The sequence below is a fragment of the Eurosta solidaginis genome, chromosome 2 (assembly GCF_040869045.1).
Source record: "Eurosta solidaginis isolate ZX-2024a chromosome 2, ASM4086904v1, whole genome shotgun sequence".
Taxonomy (NCBI): domain Eukaryota; kingdom Metazoa; phylum Arthropoda; class Insecta; order Diptera; family Tephritidae; genus Eurosta; species Eurosta solidaginis.
Window position 1 is genome coordinate 190,675,493 of NC_090320.1, and position 24,712 is coordinate 190,700,204.

The 24,712-nt window shown below is 38.0% G+C and overlaps 1 protein-coding gene and 1 long non-coding RNA gene across 2 annotated transcripts; both read right to left on the bottom strand.

The window, feature by feature from the left end:
* Nucleotides 1-6,561: 6,561 nt before the first annotated feature.
* LOC137242506 (uncharacterized) lies at nt 6,562-7,645 on the bottom strand. Its single transcript, XR_010950268.1, has 3 exons — nt 7,188-7,645; nt 6,999-7,113; nt 6,562-6,800 (listed from the first exon to the last, which is right to left on the bottom strand). It is a non-coding gene; the product is annotated as an uncharacterized lncRNA (long non-coding RNA).
* A 6,110-nt stretch (nt 7,646-13,755) lies between these two features.
* Nucleotides 13,756-22,480, bottom strand: RpS11 (ribosomal protein S11). The gene is made up of 4 exons (XM_067766653.1): nt 22,454-22,480; nt 21,747-21,872; nt 21,453-21,658; nt 13,756-13,939 (listed from the first exon to the last, which is right to left on the bottom strand). The coding sequence occupies exons 1-4, from the start codon at nt 22,463-22,465 to the stop codon at nt 13,816-13,818; spliced, it is 468 nt and encodes a 155-aa protein (XP_067622754.1). The 5' UTR covers nt 22,466-22,480; the 3' UTR covers nt 13,756-13,815.
* Nucleotides 22,481-24,712: the final 2,232 nt, after the last annotated feature.

Here is a 24,712-nt window from a genome sequence, read left to right on the forward strand (position 1 = left end):
AAAAGACAGCAAAAATAGAGATAAAAAATGTATACAAAAATGTTTAGTATTGCACGTAGGTTTGTATTGACTGAGCGCGATTAGAATATAAATATGAAAGCGATTCGGAGGCAATTAAGGGACAGTTCTAACCCTTTGGAGCTAAGTGATTCACTGTAAGCTAAAAATTACTATTGCCAGCACTTTTGAATAACAAGTTAATTTTTTTTCAATTAGCTTTCGCCAATATTACAGGCTAAACAAGCCGGCATTCTAATATTTGCTAGATATTCTTACCAACTCCATGTCACCATTGAAGCAAGAATTTGGAGTTCCACCAATTGCAAAGTTGAGTACATGTCTTCGTTTTTTCGCATAGGGAAAAGGCGTTGGAAAGGACCATGAAGTGGGTCTTAGCCAATCTTGTTTCAGTGAGGTGCTCAACATTTTGGAACCGTCGCTTTGTCCACAATGGATAACTTGGCCGACTGATACGTTGTCATAAAAAATAGAATTTACATACTTAACAATACAGGAATTTCACTTTTTTCCACTCAGCTTCCAATTGTGCATTATTTATTGATTTATTTCTAATAATAAAAAGTACATATAATTATAAGAGTATCAAATTTCAATAGAAAAAATTACTAACACTTTATTTTCCTCTCGTTCGCCTGTAAAATATATGTGAACAAATTTGGCTTTCCCCGCTGTTCATTTCGCCCGAACAAAGAGTTGCCGATAAGGTGAAATCTTTTTCGAACACGAAACATTTTTTCGCCACCCTCTGCGATAGGGTGAACAAAAACTGAATATTTTCGGGTGAAAATAAAACTCGCGATAAGGGTGTATATTTCTCGGTTTAGAATTCCGTTAAAGATAACAACTGATCAAGGTAGTCAATTTACATCGAAATTGTTTTCAGAGTTAACTAAATTACTTGGTAGTCACCAACTTACAACATCCGCATATCACCCTCAAGGAAATGTTATGGTTGAAAGGTTTCATAGACAATTAAAGACTACTATAATAGCTAGAGAGGACACACATAATTGGTATGACGAGTTACCTGTCATATTACTTGGTTTGCGATGCATTTACAAAGAAGATATTTCGGCTACACCAGCGGAAATGGTTTTGGGTCAGAATTTACGTTTTCCAGGGAAACTTGTTGCGCCATCAGTTAAAAATTTCTCATCGACTGAAATTTTAAGTAATTTGCGTGAACATTTTCGAAATGTTAGATCAAATTTAAGTCATCATAAAGATTCTGATACTGGAATTTACGTTCCAAAAGATCTTCAAACTTGTAAATTTGCATTTGTTCGACTCATTAATAAACACTCATTACAACAACCATATGAAGGACCTTACAAAATTGTGGAAAAAGACCAAAAATGTTTTCAACTTGAAATAGATAATCACCCTTATTGTCATTGTCGTCGTCGACATCGTCGTCGTATATCAGTCGACGTCACATCGTATCGGCGTCGTCGTCACTTCGACACCAAATCGGTATTGGCTAAGCTTGTTGAGACGACGACGACAATTTATCGATAAAACGAAAGGAAAATATACCATCTCTGTCAATTCTGGATCAGCTGTTCGGATTTCTTTACTATTTCTGTATCTTTTTTCGCGATTTGAGATTTGTTTAAATATTTCTTTTCAAGATTTTACAAAAATGTTTTATTATGAGCTCTAGTGACGAAAATAATAAAGAGGAGCTTAGACTCAATAGAAAAAAAAAATCAGAAATAACTTCGATTTTTGCTGCCCAGCTACAAGAACTTCGAATTATTGCGCACTCGTTATTTTCATTTTGAATATCTAAAAAAACAATGCATATTACATATATGTATATTTAATTAATTAAAAAAAATGTTTTACTTACAAATTTTCCTTCTGTCGTCAGTAAAAACAGCGTCGACACAAATGGCGTCGTGTGAGGGCGACGACGACAACAAATTTGCTTAGCCAATACCAAACATGTGGCGATAGTCGTCAATAGTTATCGAAAACGACAACGGCAATACCGAATTTAAAACGTCGTCGTTCAGTGACGACGACGCCAATGACAATAAGTGTGAATAATAATAAACTATTCCTATTGATAGATTAAAACCTGCAATAATTGAAACAACATACACAAACAGCACCAAGAATTTACATAAAAAGAGAGTTACGTTCAATTTGTTTAATGATAAATTTTCTTGAAGGGGGAGTAATGTAGGGTACTTATTATTATATTTATTTAACTTTGTATTTAAGTTACTTTGAACTTTGTAATTTTAAAATGTTTTATCAATATTTTAATTTTCAATATTTATTATTCAATTTTCAAAAATTTTCATTATGGTGAAAAATTTAAAAAGAATTTGACGCATACATTTAGGCGTATTAAAAAATATAATTTAATGCCCCTATTACCGTTTACAACTCTACTTAGTAGGTTGTAATTAAAACAACTCAACTTTAAGACAACTCAACTCCTGTTTGGTATTACGAATTACAACTTACCCTGCAAAAATCGTTGGATTACGTGTTCCATTTTCTTCATGTTGGAGTACTCTAACAATACTCCTTTGCAATGCGTTTGCGGACCACCATCAGCCGATCATTGCTCGTTTTTTAACGACAGTAATCACGACACGATGACGATCGAACAGAGTTGCCAAAAGTAAAATATTGCATGCAAATAGCTAATAATAAAATTTTACTTTGGCAACTCTGATAAAATGCAACAGAGCACTGGTTTTATGTATACATACTAAAGTATGTATAGAGAAATATTAGTTTCTTTATTCACGCAAACAATTCCTCTTCCGACACAATTCCTCTTTAGTACTTTGGCATATGATCCTCTGTGGGTGCTCCATGGAGTACTACAGTGAAAGTACTTTGGAAAGTACTCTCACGTATGTACTCTATGGAATACTCACAAACAAAGCGAGAGTGGGATCACCTACTCCTCTCCTAGGACATCGCAATGTTAATTGGAGCACATTTTTTGTATGAATACAGATTAGATTTGGAGCAGTCCTATACTCCCAAAGGAGTATTCCTTACATTATTTATAGAGTACTCGCGTTTTTTGAAGGGTATTTCAGTTGAAGTTGAATTGAGTTGCCAACTTCAGAAAGTGATGATTTGACAGATAAATGAACAGCTGATCAATTTGTGGAGGAAATTTAAGCATTTACAAAATAAAAGCGAAACGGACGTTATATGAATATTTATTTTACAATGGCGAAAATGTTGGTGATTGACATGTCGCGAATACGGAAAACATTCGCGTGATCATTCCAATCCCTTGGAATGCCAAGCACCAAGTAAGAAAACATTTAAGTGACAAATGATGATGAGTTTCTAATGAAGCTATTTTGCAGATTTGTAAGTTATTTTCGGTTAAGTAAGGAAGAATATTTCTCGAGGGACGGCTGTACCTCTATTTTAAAACTACACTCCTTGCTGACGGCAGCTATCAAAAATTCAGTGGAAATGATTTTAGTGTTGGACTGGACAAGATCTTCAGTTAACTCTTTCCGGGGCACTGAAAGAAATAGCTAAAAATTAAACACAAAGATGATTTTATTTCATTTATTTAAGACATTTAGTGAAGAAAATGTAAAAAAAAAAATTTTATCCTTGCAGGATTTTGCACAAGGATGTGGTACGATTTTTATACCATCGCGCATAGAATGCGAGGATTACTTATGAGACTCATTGAAGCAATTTTTTGTTTTGCTGAGGCAAAGTGGCACATTACAAGTGGAGCACATCCACTGAGTCCTTCTTTGGTGGCTTGTCGTGCTGCAGTACGCACATCTACGTAAGGTTGATCTGACTGGTTGATGGGATGACGAGGATCGTAGGCTTGGATCTACATAGGCTTTGATTTTCTTTATGCGGACTCTAGCTTGCTTTTTATTTTTGGTTCCAAGAGTAGGTGGTGATGCTGAACTGCATACTATTGAAATCAAATCAAGTTTAAGGTCCTTAAGGGGTAAGTGGTACCCTAGACTTTTAGAAATAATAAAAGAATTCACCACTGCAACATCAAGGAAGTGAAAAAATATTCGGTGCCACCACTTGCGGCTTTTTCTATTCAGCTCGTAGTACTTCTTTAGCTGATCTAACTTGTCAACGTTATTCATGTGCATGTTATAGTCGTGTATTATTTCAGGCTTTTCGATTTCTTTGAGAGAACCATCGCTTTGGCGTTGTTGTACCTTTACAAATTTACTAGGATCATGAAAGTTAGATAAAGCTGTAACCTCTCTTTTGTCAATCCACTTCAATATTTTGCATATATCACCCTGCTAAGTTTTTTAGCCATTGTCATTCAAGTACGTATATAATACGCGGTGGTATACTTTTGTTTATTTTTATTCCACTGGCTGAGTAATTAATTCAAAACACTTTATTCTTCTTAAATTGCAGGAACCGATGCTGCACGTGCTTTTATTTACAAAATATGATAAATTCTGAGTAACACTTCAATACTTCACTATTTTACTCATTTTGTACATAAAAAACATATATATCTCTTTCACACACTTGTTATATTTTCTTTTAGAAAATATAAGCTTAAATTTGCCTGTATAAGTCGTAAAAGAAGTATACCAATGCGCATAAAATGCAGGAAAAATATTTGAATAAGTGGTATAAATTTCATACCACCGCCCCGGAAAGAGTTAATAAGCATATTTGTGCGAAGTGGATTAAAACCCATATGACTCCAGAGCAAAGCGCTACAAAAACCGCATTTTACTCTAAAACAGGATTCCCAGGAGTAGCGGGTAGTATCGATGGGACTCACGTTAGCATAATTTCACCTATTTTGGCTGTATCCGAACTGCGCCTTGCCTCGTCCAACGTCGGGTTGTCGCTCCAGAAGGTCAAAAAGATGTTCAATGTAATCTTTGGTTGAAAACTTGTTTTTTTTTTTATAAATGTGTACAAAATTGCTGAGTATAAAGATTGTTTAAATTAATTTAAAAAAGGTTTAATTACTCGCTTTCCACTTTTTTTCCAGCAACGTTTTAAAAGAAGGTGCCTCATCTAATTTTTTTTCAAAAACTATCAAAGGTGTTATCAAAAGACACGTTTCGACATCCGTTTTAAGAATCCGAAAGCGGAAATTAGACATTTTATTTCTATCGAAAGATATTTACAAAAGCCCATAAAATGGCCTCGAGAGGGTCCGAAATATGAGACCCGATCCATAGTTTTTTTGCACAGAACACCTTTCTGCGCTGGCGGCCTCCGGCTGTGCTTTGTAAAAATAACCCTGGTTGGGTCCAACACCTTTCTGCATTGGTGTGTACAAAAAATCTGGAAAAATACAACCACATGAAAATTCGAAACGAAATATGACAGAAATGAAATTTTTAATTTTTGCTTTCGGAATCTAAAAACGAAGGTCGAAAATAATACCAACTTCGAAAAATTTTGTTAAAAATTAGGTGGTGAACCGTCTTGTAAAACGTTACCTTTTTTCCAAACAACTGCAAAATTGTATGAGACAACTGCTAGTAATCAGTTGTAAGATTTTGACGTCTTTGACAACTACACCAACACAAGGTTGTAAACGGTAATGCCACAAAAGTTGTTAGACAACTCAACCCACATTTTTTTGACAGATTGAGTTGTAATCTGTAATACCAAATTGCGAAATTTCAACCCAACCAGAGTTGTTGTAAACGGTAATAGGGGCATAAAGTTTTTTATAAATAAAAACGCGGTTTCAATTACCACAGTCCTATCCACGCTTCTGTTTAATTTCTACATATCAAAACTCCCTTCCCCACCAGGAGTTACAATCATTTGCTATGCTGACGACTGCACGATTATGGCTACAGGACCTGCCCATAAATTGACGAATTAGTTTCTCAAATAAACAGCTATCTCCCCAATCTTTCCAGTTTCTTCACCTCGCGCAACTTGGCATTATCACCGGCCACCCTGTTTACAACTTGGAAGCAACAGATGTTGCAAATATTGGACGCACGCATCGATGGTGTCACACTACCGGCTTTCAGGCATCCAAAGATCTTAGGGTTCGATAATACTCAGACCTTCAAGGCTCATGCCACCGAGATTGTTTCTAAAATATAAAGTCGCAACAAATCCAGCACATGGGGAAAAGATAAAGAAACGTTGCTAACTACGTACAAAGCAATTGGCCGGCCACTCATGAGGTATTGGTCGCTTGTTCATTTTCCAACGTAGGCCGTTAATCTCACAATGCAGTTCCATGAAGGTTTTGCTAAAATTTCAAAATTGGTTGGGGATTCTTTGAAATTTTGTTAGGATCAGTTTTTCTTGTACACACTCAGGAATGTCACTTGGTCCGTAATATGCTGACATTTTGCCGTGGTAAATACTTTAGGATAAATAACAAATTTTTCGCATATAATTATTTTCTATGAAAAATTCTTCTTTGAAAAAATTCTTCTTTGAAATTATTTAAATACAAGGGAAATCATTTGAAACAAATATTTGTGTTTTGATCTTTAGTTTAGTTACTAAGCGACTAAAACAACAGTCTTCCTATTTTATCATTTATTAATCAAATTATAGAGTTGAAGTTACATATAATTACTTAACGGAAATAAGGATTTAGTAATAGATATTTGAATACGAATCGGTATCTTGTCTGCCCTTATGTTTTATTTAATTTCAAAATTAAAAAGTTTGATATAGTGCAACTTAAAAAACTTTTTGAAGCTCTTCTTTGACCCTTGTCCTTTGGAAACTTTGAGAATGTTGAACCGTACAGTTTTGGAAAGTGGTCGACATTCACTAATTCTACTTCCCTGCAAGGGGAAAAGAAACAATTATTTTATAAGAACACACAATCATCAGTAATGAAAAGTAGATCTAATTATTTTGTCAGTTTATTTAATTGGATATCAAGTCTTTTCAGCAATTATGTTTATGAAGACCGTCATGATTTTATCATCACTAAAATATCTACTACTGTCATACACAATTTATAAGAATTTTGTACTTACCTAGAACTTTAAGCAGTACGTTAGCTTTTAAAAAGAAAATGTATACCTTGGCCTGATTCCTGTGCAGTATATATGCCCATCTAATTTCTTCCCTTGGTAGGAAAATCTGCGTAATCTGAAAATATATATTTTTTCCTGAGATTAGAAAATTCTTTGTGAGATGATTGAACGGATTATCAATCAACATACCTAATATCACGGAAATGCGAACGGAGCAACTTAATGTTTCTAAAATGGTCAGGATTTCATTTACAATACAATTACACCCATAATAGTGCAACAACTGTGGAGTGGAAAATGATATAGTATTCAGTATTACATCAGCGATGCGCACGGCCATTAGAGACTACAAGGAACTGGGAAACTCTGGTCAATCCCCTTTTAAATTTCCATTTTCGCCAGATCTTGCCCTCAGTTAACACGAAACTTGGTTGTTGTTGTTGTTGTAGCAATGCTCGCCCCACCTAATAGCCGCGACCGATCACAAATTGTCATCAATATCCTCTAACGGGAGTCCAAGGAAACTTGCCGTTTCAACAGGGGTGGACCATAAGGAAAGGGATGTTAGAGGCGTTGGTTCCACATTACAATTAAAGAGATGGTTGGTGTCATGTGGGGACACATTGCAAGCAGGGCATACATTTTGTATGTCGGGGTTGATTCTGGATAGGTAAGAGTTTAACCTGTTACAGTATCCAGAACGAAGTTGAGCAAGAGTGACACGCGTTTCCCTGGGGAGTATGCGTTCCTCTTCTGCGAGTTCTGGATATTTTTCTTCAAGTACTGGATTCACCGGGCAATTCCCGACATAAAGGTCCGACGCCTGTCTATGGAGTTCACCAAGGACCTGCTTGTGTTTTTCCGCTTCATACGGCTGGGTTCTCAGGTGCCGTATTTCCTCAAAATGCTTACGGAGATGACTCCTTAGGCCCCTAGGCGGTGCTGGTTCGTCAATCAGATGTCTGTTGGGATGCCCAGGTTTCTGGGTATTCAACAGAAACTGTTTGGTCAGCACCTCATTTCTCTCCCTGATGGGGAGTATTCTCGCCTCATTATGCAGATGGTGTGCTGGGGACATAAGAAGACAGCACGTGGCGATTCTGAGAGCAGTATTTTGGCAGGCCTGTAGTTTCTTCCAGTGGGTGGTTTTTAGGCTTGGCGACCATATGGGTGACGCGTAGCACGTAATCGGCTGGCTAATTGCTTTGTATGTGATCAAGAGCGTTTCTTTATCTTTTCCCCAGGTACTGCCAGCAAGGGATTTGAGGATTTTATTACGGCTCTGAATTCTTGGAACAATTGCGGTTGCATGCGCACCAAAATGTAGATCCTGATCAAACGTCACACCCAAGATTTTGGGGTGTAGGACAGTCGGTAGCGTAGTGCCATCGACGTGGATGTTCAATATGGTCGACATTTGGGGCGTCCATGTTGTAAATAAGGTCGCGGAAGATTTAGTCGGTGACAATGCCAGGTTTCGCGAGGCGAAAAAACTGGAGAGATCAGGGAGATAGCCGTTTATTTTATTGCATAGCTCATCGATCTTTGGGCCTGGGCCTGTGGCCATTATTGTGCAGTAGGAAACGATTGTGACTCCTTCCGGTGGTGAAGGTAGCTTAGATATGTAGAAATTAAACAAAAGCGGGGATAGGACACCACCCTGTGGCACCCCTTGTTTAATTCTCCTTTGTTTTGATGTTTCGTTTCTGAATTGCACCGATGCCTGCCGACCACGCAGATAATTTGCGGTCCACCTTTTAAGACATGGGGGAAGGGTGGACCCTTCCAGGTCTTGCAGTAACGAGCCATGGTTGACCGTATCAAAAGCTTTTGATAGGTCTAACGCTACGAGTACTGTTCTATGGTGGGGATATTGATTCAAACCGCAATTTATCTGGGTGCTAATGACATTTAGCGCGGAGGTAGTGCTATGAGGGGCTAGCTGCAAATGTGCTTGGAAATAAGGGAGCAAAATGGCTTCAAGCGTCTTTGCCACTGGCGATAGGAGAGATATCGGACGATATGACTCACCTACGTTAGCTGGTTTCCCAGGCTTTAGTAGCGGGACCACCTTGGCCATTTTCCATTTCTCGGGTATGACAAAGGTGGGAAGAGACAGGTTGAAGACATGCGCTAAATATTTGAAACCCTCTTTCCCTAGGTTTTTAAGCATCGGCATGGCTATGCCGTCTGGGCCCACTGCTTTGGATGGTTTAGCGCGACCAATGGCGTCCTCAACCTCTCTAGCGGTGATGGTAATTGGTGACGCGCTGAGTTTGTGTTTATGTGCGTGTCTATTGGCTCTCCGTCTATCTTTGTCGACCGTAGGATGCATTATATATTGTCGGCAGAAAGCGCTCGCGCATTTTTTCGCATCCGACAGCACCTTATCGCCAAAGGCGATGGAAACTTTGTCTTTGTGCTTAGTCGGATTCGATAGGGACTTTACGGTGGACCAAAGTTTACCTACACCGGTAGAGAGGTTACAACCTCTTAGGTGCTCTTCCCATTTCGCCCGCTTGTGTTCGTCCACAAGCAATCTGATGCGTTGGTTTATATCCCTTATTTGGGGGTCGCCTGGATCAAGCTGTCTTATAAGGTCGCGTTCCCTCGCTAAGCTCGCGGCCTCCGCCGGGAAGTGGGGCCGGATTTCGGGAATTCTCCCGGCGGGAATGAAATGTGCCGAGGCGGATTCAATGACCTTACGGAAGGCACGCTCCCCTTGGCGGGCATCAGTCGGGATAGGGAGGGCAGCAAAGCTGCTGTCAGTTGCAGATTTATATTCTTCCCACTTTCCTTTTTTGAAGTTTATGAAAGTGCGTTTTTCGGTGACGATGAAGTCGGCGGTACGCTCGAACGAAATAAGTATGGGCAGGTGGTCGGATGCCAATGTTACCATCGGCTGCCAGTTGACGCAGTTTACGAGTTCTGTGCTCACGATTGAGATATCTGGCGAGCTATGACAGCTTCCTACCATACGTGTGGCGGCGTCTCCGTTTATTGTGCAGAACGTCGTTTCGTCTATTTGATCCGCCAACATCTCACCCCTACTGTCCGCCCGCAAGTTTGAATGCCATAGGTCGTGATGGGCATTGAAATCGCCTAAGATAATGCGATTGTTGCCAGTGAGTAAGGCCTCGATATTAGGGCGGTATCCACTGGGGCAACAGGTGACAGGAGGGATGTAGATGTTGATGATTTCTAGATTTGCATCGCCTGACCGGCCAGATAGGCCTTGACGTTCAAGACATTGTCACTGCGGTCGATGCCAGGATCAAATATATGATATTGCACAGAGTGGTGTATAATAAACGCGATCCGCCTCCATTTCCGCTCTCGCGGTCTTTCCTGTGGACATTATAACCAGAGCAGGTCTGCAATGCAGACCTTGCTGTGAGTTTAGTCTCTTGAATCGCAGCAATGCGGATGTTGTGCCGCTTCATGAAATCGACTATCTCCGTAATCTTCCCAGTTAGTCCATTACAGTTGAACTGCAGAATTCTGAAGTGCCTGAGGGATGACGCCGCCACTCTAGGGGTAAGTGAGGGGTGACTACGCCTAGGTTGTGGAAGGCCAGGACGCAATTGCTGTTGTGGCCTTGGGACTGGGCGCCCTTGGGCAAGCATTGGGGTACCCGGATGATTTGGGTTTGCGACCTGGCAACATAGCGCGATGAAACCCGCCGAGGGGTTGCCGTCGCGGAGACCAGAACATCTAGGAAAGTGGCACCATCCAAGGCAGGAGCTGCATTGAGTGGAAGTCGCAAACCTATATATTCTGTGCTGGCAGACGGTGCAAACGGAGGCAGGGACTAAGAGTCTGTTTCCCTGACCTGCACGATTGCTGCCAGAAAAGAAGGGGGAGAAGAAGACGGGGGCAGGGGCTGATGCTCAGCATTGCTACCAGCTCTACTACGAAGGTAGTAGTTATGAGTGGTATCAGCTGTTTGAGTTGTTGGCGCCGTGGGGCGCGAGCAGCAGCGGGTACTTGTTGTGGCTTGCTGAGCAGCGAAGCTGCTGGAAGGTAGTGGGGATACGCTTAGGCGTAGACTACGGGACGCCCTTGGGCGTGAGCAGCAAGGAGCCACAAAAGATTTATAAAATTTACGTGGACGTCGGGTTTTGGGATCAAGCCCAGAACAACCTGTCCGATGCAACCATCCCTTGCACGAGACACACTGAACAGAGTATGACCGTCCTAAAAAGATTCTTTTCTGGCAAATGCAGCAAAACCATTTCTCAGGACCGGGGTCAGGAGACGGACCCGGATTGGGTTCGATACCTTCCCGGAGTAAGAGAATATGTAGCAGTCCTGCTGCAAGGAGCTGCTGGGAGGATGACAATTTGTGGGAGGGACGAAACAAATTAAATGGGGTCACACTGAAATGACAGTCCTTGGTCGGGAAAAATCCCGAGTCGCTCCGGTACAGAGAACCGACTGCCTTGGGAAGCAACGAAACTTGGTCATCTGCTACAATATTCTTAAAATGCAAAACGTGCCTTTTGGTAATGTTGTTTATGCAGGTTTAACGCGCTCTTATTTTATTTACCAAGCCCGAGAGACGTCAATTTATTATTTGCACCTGGTGCCTGTTTACTTTCAGATTACGTTCCACTTTGGTTCTCAAGGAAGGCACTAGTTGTGGACTTAGTTGGTTTTTTCTTTAGCTCTAATACCTTATTTTGTTGTATCTTTTTGGTAGCAAACTTAAATCTTGCATATACTCATTAAATTTTTCTCTCACACATTTCCATTCAGTTTTTGGTAAAAAATTCAACATTATTAGGGTTTTCTTGCATCAGTTTGGCTTGTACACACTCAGAAAATTGATTTGGTCTTAAATGTGCTGACATTCTTAAAACAGTATTCTTCCCATTTTATCATGTATCAACCAAATTTTGCTTTAAGTTGAATTTATTTGCATATAGTTACTTTAAAGAGGTAAGTATTCAGAAAAGGATATATGAATAAGAATTGGTACCTTGTTTTCTTTTGTTTTATTTTATTTTAAAAATTTAAGTTTGAAATAGTTTAACTTATAACTTTTTGAAGCTTTTATTTGAACCTTGTCCTTCGGGAACTTTGAGAACGTTGAAGCGCACAGTTTTGGACGTCCATTATTTGTCACAATATCACCCAAATCTACATCCCTGCAAAGGTAAAAGCAAAAATTATTTTTTAAGAACACAATCATCAGTAATGAAAAGTAGATATAATTATATTGTCAGTTTATTTAATTGGATATCAAGTATATTCAGCAATTATGTTTATGAAGACCGTCATGATTTTATCATCATTAAAAGCTTTAGTTATATACCCAATTTTATAAAAATGTATGTACTTACCGAGAGATTTAAGCAGTGCGTTGCTTTTAAAAAGAAAATGTATATCCGGCTTATAAATAAAAATTGTGTACAAGGCTGAGCCGCTTCTCCGCTGCTGTCTTGTTTTAACACCCGAGTCTAGTCTTATAAGGTGCATGTGTTTTGACAGGTATCTCGCTCCCCTCCCAGCAATTCCATAAGCAGTGAGTGAGAGCCAATACAGATGTAATGCATCAGCGCGAAATTTGTTCAAGGCCTGTCTGTATCTACAACATGCCCCATTTACTACCCAGACCATTTCGGAAACGATTTAATATAACTTCATTGAACTTCTAGGTTATCCCGCCCTTACCCCCTAATTCCATGAGGGTCTTTGGGGTCGCCATAGCCTCGCCTTCTAAATATCTAAATATGTGTATGATACATTCATATTTGTAACAGGATTGGTTGACAATTGGGTTGCGGAAGCTGTGAATTGCGATTATCGACCCCCTAAATCGCAGGGGGGGGTTTGGTCTGATTCCTGAACGGTATATATATGCCATCTAGTTTCCTTCCTCAGTAGGTAAATCTGAAATATATTTTTTTTTTTCTAGGATTAGAAAAACTGTGAGTTAATTGACGGATTATGTATCATCTTACCTAATATCACGAAAATCCGAACGGGCCAACTTAATGTTTCTATACTGGTCAGGATTTTATTAACATTACAATTAAATTCATACTAGTACAACAACTGTGAAATTAAAAATTACATATTATTCAGGTCGCACATCAGTGTCGTGCATGATTATTACAGATTACAAGCTACTGGGAAACTCCTGTCAATCTCCTTCAAATTTTCCATTTTCACTTTATCTTGGCCTCAGTTAACACGAAACGTATTCATCTGCTAAAATATTCTTAAGAGCCAAGATGAAGCTTGAAAGCGTCGTTGCCCCTAGCTCATGTTATGTTCAACTGTCCACATTTTTTTTATTTTTATTTTTGCTTGAACTCGCTTATATATGTATATATGCTGACTGATGTAAATCCTGAGTACTATATCATATTAAAAGCACAAAATTTGCAGAAAAAATTCAAACTAAAACAATTATGATTAAAACTTTACCTGTAGTTTGGAACTTTATTTTTTGTAAGTTTTACTTTACTCCATCAAACGCATGATTGAATTACATTATTGCATTTGGATTCGACTATTATTTTAATAATAAATTTAGTTTGCAAAAGACCCAACCCCCTTATTCATAAAAATATTAATGTCTATCAAGCTTCCAATTGAAAGAGCTTTATAAATCTTTTCTATTTCATTTGTATTATGGATCTAACTGTAATATGCATATTTGGTTGGTCTTAAATACCAGTTATGTGCCTGAAACCGGAACCGTAACATAAATATTCAGAAATATGTAGATATTTGAATACATTCGGTATCTTGTCTGCCATTATGTTTTTATTTAATTTCAAAATTAAAAAGTTTGAAATAGTTAAACTTAAAACTTTTTGAAGCTCTTCTTTGACCCTTGTCCTTTGGAAACTTTGAGAACATTGAACCGCACAGTTTTGGAAAGTGGCCGACATTCACCAATTGTCACAATATCACCGATTTCTACATCCCTGCAAAAGTAAAAGCAAAAATTATTTTATAAGAACTCACAGTCATCAGTAATGGAAAGTATATCTTATTATTCTGTCAGTTTATTTAATTGGATATCAAGCCTTCTCAGCAGTTATGTATATGAAGACCGTCATGATTTTATCATCATTAAGTATGTATAACAAATTAACCTTCTTGCTACTGAAACTGAAATGAGAACTCCACTTACTAAAAATGTTCTGCCGTTCTGAACCTGGAAATATTCAGTTTCATTTTCCAATTAAAATTAGCAAAACATCAGGGGATAGCTGGAGGACACTCTTCTGTTTGGAAAGTTAGTTTTTCCTACTATCTATAAATTTGTGTGTATTAGGAGAATAAAGAAGTATAGTTGCCTTCAAAATACCATGTAAAGCTCCAGTCAGATTGCCTTTAGACAAAAGACGAATTTCAGTTTAAGCATGTCTAGTGAAGTGAATAGGGGAGTTTCTGTGTTTGAATGCAACGCCTCAAATTCTTAATCAATTTTATCCATGGTTTAACTATATGGTTGGCTCATCTATACAAAAACAAAATGTTAGTTCTGATTGTCAAAATCTACGTGTTGATGTTATGCGAATGGTATGGAATGAAAGCAAATGTTGCCAATGTCTTGGTTTCATTTTGAGTTTGCCAACTCCTTTTGACAATCTCATTCATTAAAAGGTATTAGCCTACATTTGCACGTCCTCAATTGGTGATTAAAAAATAGAAGAAAAGGCAATACATTATAAAAGCTCTTAAGTTCCTCCATATATTCTTCCTAGCGGTATATGGTCAAATACTGTATCAATACTGGTTTGTGAGTTTGCAAATTGCAATAGCAATATCCTATTTTCTAAGAAAAATATTCTTCTAAACATAATAGTTTGTAATTACAGCCATTTAAAGTAGGTTCTATAGGTAGTTGTAGCTTTTTTGATAGCAAGGAAATTAACATTGAATACAAATCTGCTCAAGTAAGATAGAACACAACCAAAACAATTTCAATCTTTTACCAATTCCGTGCAAATAGTCTCTCTGCTATTCTCAACCACTCGGATCCTATATTTATATTCCGTCAAACACTGTTAAAATATCAGCTGTAAAAAATGTAGTCCGATGGAGGCAGTCAATAACCTCTGAAGAGTTTCTTCCAATGGAACATTTTTTTTTGTGGCACAGATGAAGGAAAACGGGGAAGGCGAATAAAAAAAAAAGCCTGAATCACCATAGGACGATGCCATGGAAATAGACATATGTTTATCGAAATTCTCGGAATTAGGAAGCTCCAAAGAAATCGCCGAAGGACCTACCTATGCACTTCGACGTATTTAAATGACTTAAACTCAAGTATCTGTTTTTGTTATATTATCGGCAAAAAATATCCACAATTTACTCTATTTGATCAATGCACAAAATGTTCATTTACAAAATCCATTTTACAACAATAGCGAAATAAGTAGTAACATTTTGACATATAGCAAGAAAATAATAGATTTTCTTTGCGAAGTTTCAGCCAAATTCGACTATCTCTTCACGTCTTTTGAATACTTTATATAATCAGGAGCCCTATGGTTTTATGTAAGCGAGTTATCCGCGAGATTTACCTAAAAAGGAAACCAATCAACTCACAAGAGCCTAACATTTTTTGATCTCACACAATTAATTAAAAAAAATCAACCCAATTACGAAGTATACAAAATCTGCTATGAAGATGATTTAAGACTTTCCTGGTTTATAATTAACTACTTGTTTGTTTGTTTTCGAAATGATACCGTCGCAATATACCAGTAAATGCTCCCTTCTTTTCAGTTGCTCTTATACAAACATAATTGAAATTCAATAATTATAAGCAGGTGTTAAGCTCATGAATTCTTAAATATTAAACTACTTGAATAATTAGAAGAGGCTATTTTTGCTATTGACCAATTTCACGCCTTTTTTGCACCCAACTCCTAAATTGATTTAACATATCTGATGGCAATGAAAGTATGCAAAAAAATAACCTTGGGGTAAAAGTATTTAGTACTGAATGGAAAAAAAAGTGTGCATTCATTTCAAGTTTACATTCATTAAAGATTGGGAATGTTTACTACTTTCGCACTCTATATTGAATTATATTTTACCATTCAATAACACACACACTTTAGCTTTGAGTTAAAGGATTTTAAGCCATTCAGGACTGGAGATTTATAAAACGCAAACAAAAAATCACAAATTTTTAAAAGAATGCTGAGAGAATGCACACTCAATGATTCAATCTTTTTACAGCTCTGATTTCAATGAACTAATTACATAAAAAGTAGTAATAGCAGAAAAGTGATGAAAAACAGAGGCAATAGAAAGAAAAAGTAGAGAAAGTTGGAGGGAAGTCGGAAAAGTAAGCGGAAAAGGGAGAGTAAAAGGAAGAATAAGGACAATGGTTTGAGAGATATTAGTAAAATGAGATTCACAGTAGGGTTAAAATATCAAAAGGAGGAAAAACGGTAAATTTACGGAAGAATGAAAGGGATAGGGAAGTTGAATGGGCCGATTAAGGTGTACTAGAAAATGCAGAATGGAGAATAGAGGATGAAAACGGTTAGCCAGATTAGAGGCAGGTGTATAGATAGCAAAAGTCGGAACCATGTCAGTGGGGTTTGATCATACGGCTGATCCATGTTTGTTTTAACGTTTCCAGGGTTCTTGTTGCTGTTGTAGCGATAAGGTTGCTCCCCGAAAGCTATGGGGAGGCTTGTCGATGTGATGGTCCTTTGCCGGATACAGATCCGGTACCACAGCACCATTAAGGTGCTAGCCCGACCATCTCGGGAACGATTTATGTGGCCACATTAAACCTTCAGGCCATTGCCTCCCTCCCCACCCCCAAGTTCACGGCATTGTTCCAATCAGCTCATTGACGTCAAAAGTCTGTTTCCATATGTCTTAGCTGTGAACAATGGGATACTCTGAGGACCCAGCTATTCCGTTGCGTTGACTAAAACTTTTCAATTTCCACTCAGTAAAAATAAAAATAAACCTTCCCACAAAGAAAATACAGAACACAGACGTTGTTTTTCTGCAAGTTCGTTTTTTCAGAAAGGCATTAACGTGGACTTTTTTATGATACTGAAAAAATCAATGCTACAGATAAGCCTAGACGCAACACCTCGAATATGAGAGCGACTATTGTCAAATGCGACCCCATTTTGTAAAAATGATTTCACCAGTTGTTGTTGTTGTTGTATTAACGATAGAGACACTTCCCGAAGGCTTTGGGGAGTGTTATCGATGTTGATGGTCCTTTTTCGGATATAGATCCTGTACGTTCCGGTAACAAAGTACCATTACGGTACTAGCCCGACGATCTCGGGAACGATTTATATGACCACATTAAACCTTCTAGGTCATCCCGCCCTCCCCATGACTTCACCAGTCTGGTTTTTTTAGTCATGGGCTTGAGTATGGAAAATGTAGAAATCGTAGACAATTTTTCACAATGTATTTAGTTCTTGCGAGTAGAAAACTTTTGACAGTAAAATGACAAAAATTTCCTCGTTTTCTACGGATTCTAGACAGAAAGAATACCATACCTCTCATGATGAAATGAATTATTATTACATCATTATACCCCTATAGTTTTTTTCAAATCGAAAGAAATTTCTTTTGAATCGAGTTACATAATAAAGCCACAGAAGTTATAAGACTATATTTTGAAGAGTTCTGGCTACCCTATGGTTAAGATCATCACACAATACTAACAAAATACTAACAACCTTAAGGGCCGTTTAAACTTGACGTATAAATATCCATATAAAACAGCTGATCCAACCAACCTTATGGAAATCAATGTACTCAATGGTGCCATACCATAACGCCCTAGCCATAACTACATCCAACCAATTGGTTTTTGATTTTTCGCCATTTCCATAACCTAAAAAATTTGGGTTGGAGAATTTATTAACCTTTTGTAGATTTTGTAGATTGTTTTGGATACGTTTTGACTGAGACTTATTTTTTGTGGTATATGTTTGTAATTTTTGCGTTTTCTTCATTTTTACGATTTTTAGGTTAAGGCACCAATAACTGATGCCAATTGATATTTATTTTATTTATTTGTATTTATTAGGCAATTCATCCCAGCACAACAATTTAACAAAAATTATTTTACAGTGCTAGTCGGTAAAAGGCATAAAATAGGAACAATCTAATCTTGAAACTTAAAGCTAATGACTATGGCTAAGAAAAGGTTACAACAAATAATATATTTAATAAATAGTAAATAGATAAATAAAGGAATGATAGAGTATTTTTGCTTAGAAGGAATCAGTATTTTAATTGTCTAGGTTATTATAGAAACTTGTTAATTCTTTATTGAAGATCAGAGCATTGCTTATAAGCCTAAGTCTAGAAGGGAGCGAGTTCCAAAGACGTATGGAATTAATGAAGAACTGGCGATCAGATATTAGCATACGATGTCTGAAGTGGGTAAGGAGAACAGATCTAGACGACTGGAGAAAATATAGCCTCCGATACAGATAGTCAGGTTCCTTCATATATATTAATTTATGTAGCGTAGTGAGCGTTTTAAGTTTAATAAGGTTATCGAAAGAAATGTTTAGCAACCTGTAAGCATGTTGAGAGACGTGGTCAAGTCTTTTCAACCCATAGACGTATCTAGCAATGTTGTTATACACAACATTAAGTTTCCTATTACATACATAGTCACAATTGGAGTAAACCTCACAACCATAAAGGAGCGTAGGTATTAAGTACGCTTTTGCTATTAGTAGACGAATATGTAACGGAGTAAAATATTGTGTAAGCCAGAGTGTACGAAGCATCCCATACACTTTTCCCACTGTGCGAAAGATGTGATCTTTCCATGTCAGGGTTTTGTTAAAAACTATACCTAGATTTTTTGCCGTGTCAACGTATTCTATAATAGTGTTGTCTAAAATTAAATTTTCCATTCCACTTTTATCTAGTGACCTTCTATGAATGACTATACATTTCGACTTCTTAGGGTTAAGACATAAGCCGTTCATAGAAGCCCACGTACCAATTTGACACAAATCGTAATTTAAGTTATTAATACATGAACTGGTACGATCACTAGGACAGCACATATACAATTGTACGTCGTCAGCATAAATGTGAATATTACAATACTTGAGAACACCAGGCAAATCGTTTATATACAAAACAAATAACAGGGGACCAAGGATTGAGCCTTGTGGGACTCCTCTTAAAACACTGACGAAGTCAGACTTTCTGCTACCAACACTTACTGCCTGAGTCCGGTCGGCCAAATACGATCTGATTAGGGCTGTTGCACAGTTGGAGAAATTAAATAGGTTGTCCAGCTTCTTGCAGAGAACGGTGTGGTCGACCGAATCAAACGCTTTTGAATGGTCGAGAAGAGTCAGGAAAGCAGTAAAATTTTTGTCAACTTGTTCTCGAATATCCTCTATCACCGATAGGAGCGCCGTTTTACAGCTACGATTTGACCTGAATCCAGACTGGGAATCTGTGAGAAGGTTATTATTCTGCACATAAGTATTTATCTGGCAGTGCAAAATTCGTTCGACGACCTTGGAAAGGAAAGGCAGAATAGCTATAGGCCTATACTCCTTGTTTTGCTTGGGGATTGGGATTACCTTAGCAACTTTCCAACATTTGGTTAAGTGAGGAAGGATTTTAGGAAGAATTATTTTTAAAAATTTCGGACATATACCATCGAACCCCATAGCATTAGACTTTACTGAAAGAATGGCTTGAACGACATCACAATCATCGACACTAGCAAACTCAAGAGGACCAAAATCAACATTAGCGCGAATACACTAATTATCAACACATATATTGTCAGTTGATATTGGCAGATTTACAAAATTTATATTTATCTCATTAATGTCTACATCAGGGAGGACAGAAATATCACATTTGGATATGGATAAGTAAAAATATGGTTATGACTATGACAAATTTAATCAGGCCTTTAATATCAAACCCTACAGTCAGACGTTGTTAAATATATCTATGGATGCAACTGCCTGTCTCACACTCTCCGTTTTAATTTGTTTCCTCTACCCCAACCCTTTTTACAAATTGTCTTCATCAGCCCACTCAATTTCCCAATCTCTTTCATTCTTCCCCTTTTTCTTCTTCTGTTTCACCTTATCTTAGTCAAACTCCCTCTATTACTCTTAATCTCACCCCTGTGCTACAATACTCTTTTAGTTAACCTCATATTCCTACTTTGTCGCTACAACATGGCGATGGAAATTCAAAGCATTTTCATGAATTTTCCGTTCACGCTGCCTGCGGATTAAAAACGTGAAGGCGTGTGTGTTTAGTTAGCTGTTGACATTTAACTGTTACTGTTTCCTTGAACTCCCGTTAGACGAAACATTGCTACAACAACAACTACTGTTACTGGTCTTACTATTATCTTAGTATAAGTCTCACTATAACTTTTAACCTTATCGTTACCTTATTCTTACTCTTCTTGTTCCTTTTTTATTCCTACTTTTCCACAAACCAATATCCTGCTAGACAGCTATCAGTCATTTGAGGCATCAATTGACAGATATGGCTGATGGAAATTTACATCACAGCGTAAAGCAAAGTTTCTATCAGGTTGTTAGAAGCGACATGACAAACCTGATGTAAACATTCTGTATACGTGTATACACACACATACATACCATGCTTTTCCATACGAATAAAAGGGAAAATTTATGCGAGTGTATTCGTGATGTCAACAATTCTGTTAATGTGTCGAGTTTCCGTCAGCTCTGTCTAGCAGGTTAGCTTCTTTATATTTTCCTTTTCTGCATTCATTTTCCCTATTTCAACTTCGCCTTTCCTATGTGTAGATATGTATACCGAATCCGACTTTTTTCCAAATGGGGCGCACATTTCGTAACTAAGGCACTAAAATATTATCAATATAGTACCAAAAGTTAGCCCAGTTAACTGCATTAAAGTCTAGCCAAGTTTTTGTTTTTGTACTACCGACTGCTCTTGCTTTTTTTTGCATGTCGAGACCTAAGTTGAAACTAGAAACAAAGACGTGGACGTTTATGGGATTCAAGGGGTTGTGTAGCGCAATATATCGTTTCTCCAACCCAATTGTCAACCTCACCTTCGAGCGGCGAATCCCGTTTCACTAACAGACGAGGCTCTGGCGACCCCAAGCTCGTCATGGAACTTGGGGGTGGGGAGGGAGGGATGGCCTGAAGGTTCAATGTGGCCATATAAATCGTTCCCGAGATGGTCGGGCCAGCACCTTAATGGTGCTGTGTTACCGAAGCGTATCGGTTCTGTATCCGACAAAGGACCATCACATCGATAACACTCCCCAAAGCCTTCGGGGAGTAACCTAATCGCTACAACAACACCAACAACAACAACAACAACAACAACAACAACGTGGACGTTTAGCAAAAATCATCTGTACGAAAACACCCCTAATACATATATCGAGGTTACCCAGTGGAAAAAGTTAAAATTTTTGTGTTGTAATACCTGAAACACGGTGAGCAGTGTACACTCATATTCCGATGACGTTTTTCAAAACGGCTGTATTTACGAACGAAATGCAAGTAATCACGTCGAATGACAATGGTCCGCTGCATCTTAGTTTTTCGTACTGCGCCAGTCAAAATGCGACCACGAATCCGGACGTTCCCAGTGAAAGGACACTTTTTATCAATGTACGTTCCATCGATTGCCTGTATGAAAGCACAACTATTAGCATTTTCAATATTATACTGAGGAATAGTTAAGGTAAGACACATGCGGTAAAACAAATAAACTTACTTCGCGGGGTGTTTTAAAGCCCAAGCCAATATCACGGTAGCGACGTAGAACTTTCTTCTTCGTCACTCCAGGCTTTATTTTTCTGTTTAAATTGATGCCAAATTGTTTTTGGAACGCTCTCTCGTTCTAAATTGTTAGTTTTATAATTCGGGTTCACAATTACATATATTGTTTTAAAACACCAAGAGCAGGTTGAAGTAATGTCGATGAGGAATCGCATGCAAATAAAAAAGAAAACGTTAGTCTTACTACAGTAATATTTTGCCTCAGCAGGAGTGCGAAATCCTAAACCTATATTGCGGTAAAGTCGTAATTTCTCTTTTTAGCATTAGGTTACTTTTTTGCACCATCGGTACAGAAAACTGCTTGCTAAACGATCGCTCTGTTTGCTACCAGAAGATTTAGCCGGCACCCATTACAAGAAAAAATTAGTAGAAAGTATTGTCAAATTTCAAAATAGATCTGTATTAAGCATCAGTCCCATAAATTATTTAACTGCAAATATTGTACATTTTCCCAATCACATGTGGTGCTCCTGCGTGCCATTTTCACATTTTTTACACACTTACTATATTCAATAATTTATTATCTCATATGATACTTGGAAGGCACAGGCGGCTTCAAACCGTTTCACATTAATTTGCGTACATTCCATATTTTATTAAAGCAAAACTTAAATGTAAATACCAAAACACGACACCACTTACCTGATCAGCCATCTTGGTGCAAAAGAAAAGAACGAGCGGAAGTCAATTTAACGAATTGGGAAAATTCACACTTACTCGCTAACACATCTCGTTACAAATGACAGCTTTATTTTCGGAATACCAATGGGCTACAACCGTGTTGTCGGAAAGTAAAATGGCACTGTCCAATATTGCTCATGTTCCAATGAAACGTGATTCAGATACGGATAGAGATTTAACATGCAAATGCAACAACAATGTACCCCATATGTATTAATTTGTTGTTGCATTTGCATGTTAAATTTCTATCCATATCTGGATCACACTTCATTGGAACGCAACAATTGTGTACAAAACAAGTGTGCTATGTTGTTGTTGTAGCGATTAGGTTACGCCCCGAAGGCTTTGGGGAGCGTTATCGATGTGATGGTCCTTTGTCGTATACAGATCCGATACGCTCCGGTAAAACAGCACCATTAAGGTGCTTGCCCGACCATCTCGGGAACGGGTTATATGGCCACATTAAACCTTCAGGCCATCCCTCCCTCCCCACCCCCAAGTTCCATGAGGAGCCTGGGATCGCCAGAGCCTCGTCTGTTAGTGAAACGGGATTCGCCGCTCGAAGGTGAGGTTGACAATTGGGTTAGAGAAGCTATATATTGCGCTACACAACCCCTTGATTGAAGTGTGCTATCTTAACCGTCAACTCCCTGACAGGATGTTCAAGATTGTTACTTTTAAAGCTGCAGACATTGGTGCTTTGTCGGTAACCTTACAACAGCTGATCCGACCAACCTTAAGCTTGAAACACAATAGCTATCATCCGGTGGCAAAATCCTGAGCTAGATAAATAATTTAGCATGTAAATGCAACAACAACGATTTGAGCCAGATAAATCCAGATAGGAGTCTGGTTCAATTTGTGAGCCAAATAATTTGTCAATTACTTATTTTTAGTTTGGCAACGCTGCCTTTAATAAACCTACTTTTTCAAAAATAGATGTCGCTGCTTAGCCTTTCGCCGTATGAGTTAAATGCAAAACAGCGGCGACATCTGCCTATCACATTTCACGTGTGCGAAAATTTCACGACATCTGCTTTTCAAGTCTCTCAATGATCCAGAGCATTCCCGTGAGAAGTGAGCGTAAGTCGGAGCTGTAAAACTCACTGAAAGACGGCAAGTGTTCTGACGGCGCGAAATAAAAGCGACGAACATCGCCTAGTCAAAAATAGAATCCCCATAATTACATGAAGGTGAACACAATGAACGCCAAGAGCGAAATTTACGCTACGTCATTTTTCGACGATATATTTATTTCTATCGTCGCAGCAGGGCGATGACGGCAAACATCCAAAGGGTTGCTGCTGTTCAATTTTGTAGGTATAAAAAAAGAAAACATAATATCCACGAGCAATTTTTTTTTCTTTACATACAATTTTTAATTTAATTTCTTAACTAATATTCTTTTTTGGCGACCTTATATTTAAAGAAATTGGTTTTATGTGTACCGGCTCGAGGTCAATATTTTGGTAATAAAAACACCAGTTTTTATTTTTTTTTTTTATTCCGATATATTTCGGTTACACATCGGTAACCGTCTTCAAGGGACTATACAAAACAATGTAAAAACAAATTTTCATACATGTAATATGTCATATATTATAAACATACATACATTTTTAAGTTAAACGTCCGTTCGCGTTGGCGTGGAGTTTTGTACTGTCGATTTTGTTGTGAGTAAGTGTCTGTACAAGTGAGCGACGTTGATCGTGTCTGTTTTGAAGTTTAGTCGTATGTCTGGTGGTGTCTGTATTATGTGTAACATTTCCAGTGTTAATCTCTTTCTATAGTGATTTTGTTGTTGTAATACTGACGCTTTCTCAAAGTTCGGACAGTGGCCACTAGATGCACAGTGGGCTGTTAGTGCAGTTTTTTGGTTATTTAAATTATGACAATGTTTCATGTCCGATTTGTGCTGTGCTATTCTCGTTTTTAACTTCGATTTGGTGGTGCCTACGTAAATACTTCTGCATGCTTCGTAGTTATTGCCATTGCACGGAATTTTGTAAATGACGTTGCTTTTTTCCATAGGAGGTATTATGGACTTGGTTTTGTTGAACATGTTTTTGAGTGTGTTACAGGGTTTATGGGCTATTCTAAATTGATAATTGTTGTAACAGTTGGACTTGATTAGACGCTCTGAAAGTTGAGGTACGTAGATTACCGATTTAAACGTTTTTGGTGTTACGGATTTTTCTAGATTACCTGCACACATCGATC